Raw genomic sequence first — 4,740 nt, forward strand, 5'->3', positions numbered from 1 at the left:
CCTTGAGTGCCCATATTATAGACAGCTAAATTAGATAGAAATGTTATAGGCAGTCAGATAGGGCTAAGCCCTCTGAGTGAGTCAGGACAAAGGTGAAACACATCACAGCTGTGGCTGGGAGCAGGCCTCAAGGACAAAATGACCAAGCCTGTATATTTCCTCAAAGGACAAACAGTGGACCTAATGAAGTCTATATAGACAACAGTCACCTGGTGGGTGACCAAGACTTCTGGAACCATCATTTCCTAGGAAAATCTTTGTTCTTTCCACGCACACTTATGTAACTTGTTTCCCTATTGGATCACTATTACCTAAGCGGCTACACTTGTAATCTTATTGGTTAATCACAGCTGCAACCCATGTTAAACCCAGGTGAGTTTTGCTCTATAAAACTTCCTTGTAAAGTGGGGTCCCTGGCTACCCATTTGATTCCTTCTGCCTCTCAGGAGCTATCCTATCAATAAATATTTCCTACTCTGCTGTCCCTAGAATTCATTTTTCAATTTTCAGAGCATACATGTTTCGTGTATCAGACATCTAACAGGTTGGGAAATATAATATTTCATATTTCATCTCCCGCATTCTCTCGAGTGCATACTATAATCTCTGCCTAATGAGCCCTGCTCCTGCCTCTTACTGATGCATCTTGAAAACTATTTTCATGATGGGAGTCAGTGAAACTGAAAACTTACTTTACAAAAGGGAGAGTTACGTTTCTTATTGCAGCCTCAGGGACTTCTTCAGACTCAGCTTGGTGACAAGACCACACAAATACTGTACTCCCACTCCAAACCATAATGCACTTTACCCTCAAGCTCCTGCACTCCTAAGTGTGTATTTCTTTGTTTCTGCTTAATAAATCTGCCTAGGTGTCTCATCCTCTGAAATGCTTTTCCGTGAGGAGAGTCACAAAACTACTCTGGTGGGGGAGGATACTAAAGTTCCCATCTCCAACTCCTTGGATCCCTCCAATGACAAAATGAAGTGCTACAGGTATCCAGAATGGATCACAGAAGGCCAGAAAGTCCATTTTGGCCTCAAATATAGACTCAGCAAGAGGATTGAAAGAAATGGATGTTGCTCTCTTTAGATATATTAATGCTAACAGCATACATATAGGATTTTTCATGTTAATTTAACGCTCACAAAACTCCAAGGTAACGGAATTAGTGACTTGCTTAGGGTTTCAGAGCTTTTAAGTGGTTGATTCAAGCCTAGGCCATCCAGACCTAGAGGCTATATGATACCATGGGATGAATCTAGCAGATTAAGATTCTAAACTCTTGTACGCAACAAGCATAGAATTGCATATGTGCACCCAACGGTAAAGGAAAAGCAGTCCAGTCATATAAGAAGTACCATTACACAGCGCTTTTTATTATTAAAAGAGGTGGGGGTCAAGAAGATCCGGGCTTTTCCCGTCTTTTGAGAAGTCTGGGAGCCAGGAAAGCACGGGTTTCCAAAACGAGGTGGCATATACATTGATCCTGTTAGGGTTGCGGGTAATTTCACCGCCCAGGCCGCGCACTTTTCTCAAGGCAGTCCTGCAGGATCGTTGCAGGGTTCCGGGTGCAGCTTCCAGAACTCGGCGAGAGAGGCCGCGGACCTTGCACATTCTCCACGTCCCTTCCACAGCTCCACTCAGCGCCCTTCCCCCGCGCAGCTTCTCCGGGCACCGCCCCTAGTCAGGAAGGTTCCCCACTGCTCACAGCGTGCCGGACGTGACCAGCCGAACCCGCACGTCCCACCACAGTACCTTCGCAGACGGACAGAGCTTTGGAGCAATTGCAGCTCGCCAGCCCCTGTGGGCCGCAGCCAATCGCAGCGGCTCTGCTAGGCGCGCCCTGAGCCGCAGCCGGGAAGGGGCGGTGCAATGGGCTGGGCGTCCGAGGGCTGCTAAGCCTGTCCCCTGGCCCACGCGGTGCTCCGCATTCTGCACGCGTCCTTGGCGCTCTACGGGCTTATCTCCTGCTTCTGTCTGAGTCCCCGGCCTCTCACCGAAATGTCGCTTTCTAACAAGCTGACTCTGGACAAGCTGGAAGTGAAGGGGAAGCGGGTCGTTATGAGGTAATTCTACACGTCTGCCTGCGCTCAGCCGCAGGCCTCTGGAGCCCAGGCTGACTTGCTATCCTGTCTGCGCAAAGTTGCTTTTAAGTTTCAGCTGGGTTCCAGGGGTCCTAGGCTTGTTGAGTGACGCTGCCCTCCCGGGGAGGGTGGCGAGGGTTGAAGCTGTGCCCTGTATTGATGGTTCCTAACCGCATTTTTTTTCCAGCTCAGAGAGCTGGCTGTAGTCACCAGATTTTGGGAGTGGATCAAATTTCTTAGAAAGGGCTCAGATTTCTGCGACCCATTTTGCAGTCTTTCTTATTCCCGAAATACGGTTTCATCATCTCCAGCTCCCAGTGAGCTGGGTGGGACCTCATGTTTATCCTGCAAATCCCTAGGCCCAAGGAAGGGACCTTGAAAGGTCATTTGGCTAATTTCCTCTCCTCCATCGCTCTATCCCAGACAAATGAGAAACACCCTATATTTCAAAGGTCCCTGTTGAATATATTTATTATGTATCGCAAACATGGACCAATGAAATAAAAAAAAAACAGTGAAATGTCCCTGTACAAAATGTTATCTTTCTCAGAAGATGTTGCTTTAAATGTTAAAGATCGGAACCCCCCTAAAGAATTAGGGGTAGGAGGGTGGAGTGCGATGCATGAGGCCTTGCAGAGCTCCTGTACCTGGCTTCTGTAGCCCTACAGAATCGTTGGACTCGAGGCCATGGGGTTGCATCAGGATTGGGATACAGGCTGGGTAATGGTAGAGCAGACTGTGTCTGCACATACTTGCAGATCCTCCAACCTCACCCCCATATATGGCTATAGAAGTAGAATATTAGAATTGAGGAAGTCTTCCCCATGCAGTTGGTTTTCTCATTATTGCACATGTGGACCCCTGGTCACTTAACATGGCTTCTCCCATATCTGCCATAATTACTGGCATGGTGTACAGAACTTTTACTCTAACCTTTTTGTAATATTTAGTACATTTGTGCATGCCAGGAGTAAAGCGTAGGACATTGTTAGGTACATAACTGATGGACTTGGCTTGAGCAGTCCAAGAGTGTATTTTTTTTAACCAGGGATTAAACCCAAGGCCTTCCCACTAAACTACATTTCCAGCCCTTTTTATTTTGGATTTGAATTTTTTTTTGGGGGGGTACTGGAGATCAAGTTCAAGACCTTGTGCTTGCAAGGCAGATGTGCATAGTTTCACTGAGCTAAATCTCTGGTTCTTTTATTTTTTATTTTGATGTGAGGTCTTGCCAAGTTACCCATGTCGTGGTTCTCCTCCCTCAGCCTACCAGAACACTGGGATTACAGGTGTCTGCTACCATGCCTGGCAAAGTAGTATTTTTGAAGGGCCATAAGGGTTTGTGTTGATTGCCTGTGCAGCCTTGACCTTTTTGAGAAGTGGTTAGTTGATAAGTAGTAATGTGAATGGTGAATCCAGCCCTTTTCCTAGTATGGGCCAGTTCAAGTGTGGGCATCCTTTTTTCTTTCATCCTTTGAATATTAACAGACATAAGGCAATAGATCTCCTCCTACCCCTGCTTTAAATGTATGAGGGTACTTGTGAGTTAGATAACTCCATGACACTGAAAGTTCACGTATCTCTTCCCATCTCTTTTATGGCCAATACAGGTGACCTTTGCATTTTTATGGAGATAGAACTCAGTAGTTTATGTCCATGAGAAACAGCTGATGTCCTTATTTCCCCAGAGGGGATAGGCCTTTGTAATCTGGGCAAAATGGGAATCACAGCCATCTTAGTGTCAGACGAGGGATCCTTCTGGCCCTTTTAACATCGTAAAGGAAGTTGACAGACTGAAAAACAGGAGAGATAGGCATTGGCCTGCTGTTACTCTTAGGTTTTATTCTTTCCCATCTCCACTGTGCTCACGGCTGACTTTTCCAGATGCATGCAGCAGCTGAAAGACAAGGTTAGGGCATCATGCTGGTCTGCAGTCCTTGGGTTTATCTTCTCTCTATGCAGGGAAACTGGCTTGAGGAATTAACTTGGTTGGCTGGGGGTGGGATTGGGGGAGGCGCTCATTTCTTCTCCCTCTACACCAAATAAAGTTTGATTTAACACAAATGAACCCCGAGCCCTGAAATGACTGGCTAGTTCTGTTTTGCTGATGGAAAATGACCTTGTTCAAAGTTACTGAACTAGGTAGGAGCAAGGACCAAAAGGTAGGTTTTGGCTATCAGTCAGATCATTTAAATACTTGGACATACATAATGACCAAGGACAGGTTGAAATAGACCTTTTGTCTGTTGAAGGTTACAGGCAATAGATTTCCCCTTGTAATTTGTATAAATTGTACTTCTTTAGTCAGAGAACAGAAAGTTACTTTGTTCCTTGATTATTATTGTATCTCTTTTGAACAGACTCACATTGTAGAACTACTTTTTTAGAGGAGACTAGGCAGTCCTGCATGATCTGCCCAATGCCTTTTTGATTCAGTGCCTCTTTGTGGTGGTTGCTGGTAGTGTTTCAGAAATGGGGCCTCTTGATTAGTGAGTGGCTGCTTTACTTGTCTCCTCCCATTGTCCTGAGAAGGGAATTTTGGTGTTTGCTGACTGTCTAGTCCCCCTGGTTTGAGTTGCCAAGGGAAATTGGTTTTTTGGGGGGAACTTTAGATAGTCAAAAACCTTTCACTAGTTAAGTGCCAGGTTCCACCTC

The 4,740-nt window shown here is 45.8% G+C and overlaps 1 protein-coding gene across 1 annotated transcript in view; it reads left to right on the forward strand.

The window, feature by feature from the left end:
• The first annotated feature begins 1,856 nt into the window (after positions 1–1,856).
• Positions 1,857–4,740, forward strand: part of Pgk1 (phosphoglycerate kinase 1) — a 20,931-nt gene continuing 18,047 nt past the window's right edge. Inside the window, exon 1 of the mRNA XM_010641328.3 lies at positions 1,857–2,067. Coding sequence (XP_010639630.1) covers positions 2,003–2,067 — 65 coding nt within the window. The 5' untranslated portion in view covers positions 1,857–2,002. The remainder of the gene's footprint in view (positions 2,068–4,740) is intronic.

Source organism: Fukomys damarensis, unplaced genomic scaffold, assembly GCF_012274545.1.
Source record: "Fukomys damarensis isolate Sample0158 unplaced genomic scaffold, DMR_v1.0_HiC HiC_scaffold_39, whole genome shotgun sequence".
NCBI classification, from domain to species: domain Eukaryota; kingdom Metazoa; phylum Chordata; class Mammalia; order Rodentia; family Bathyergidae; genus Fukomys; species Fukomys damarensis.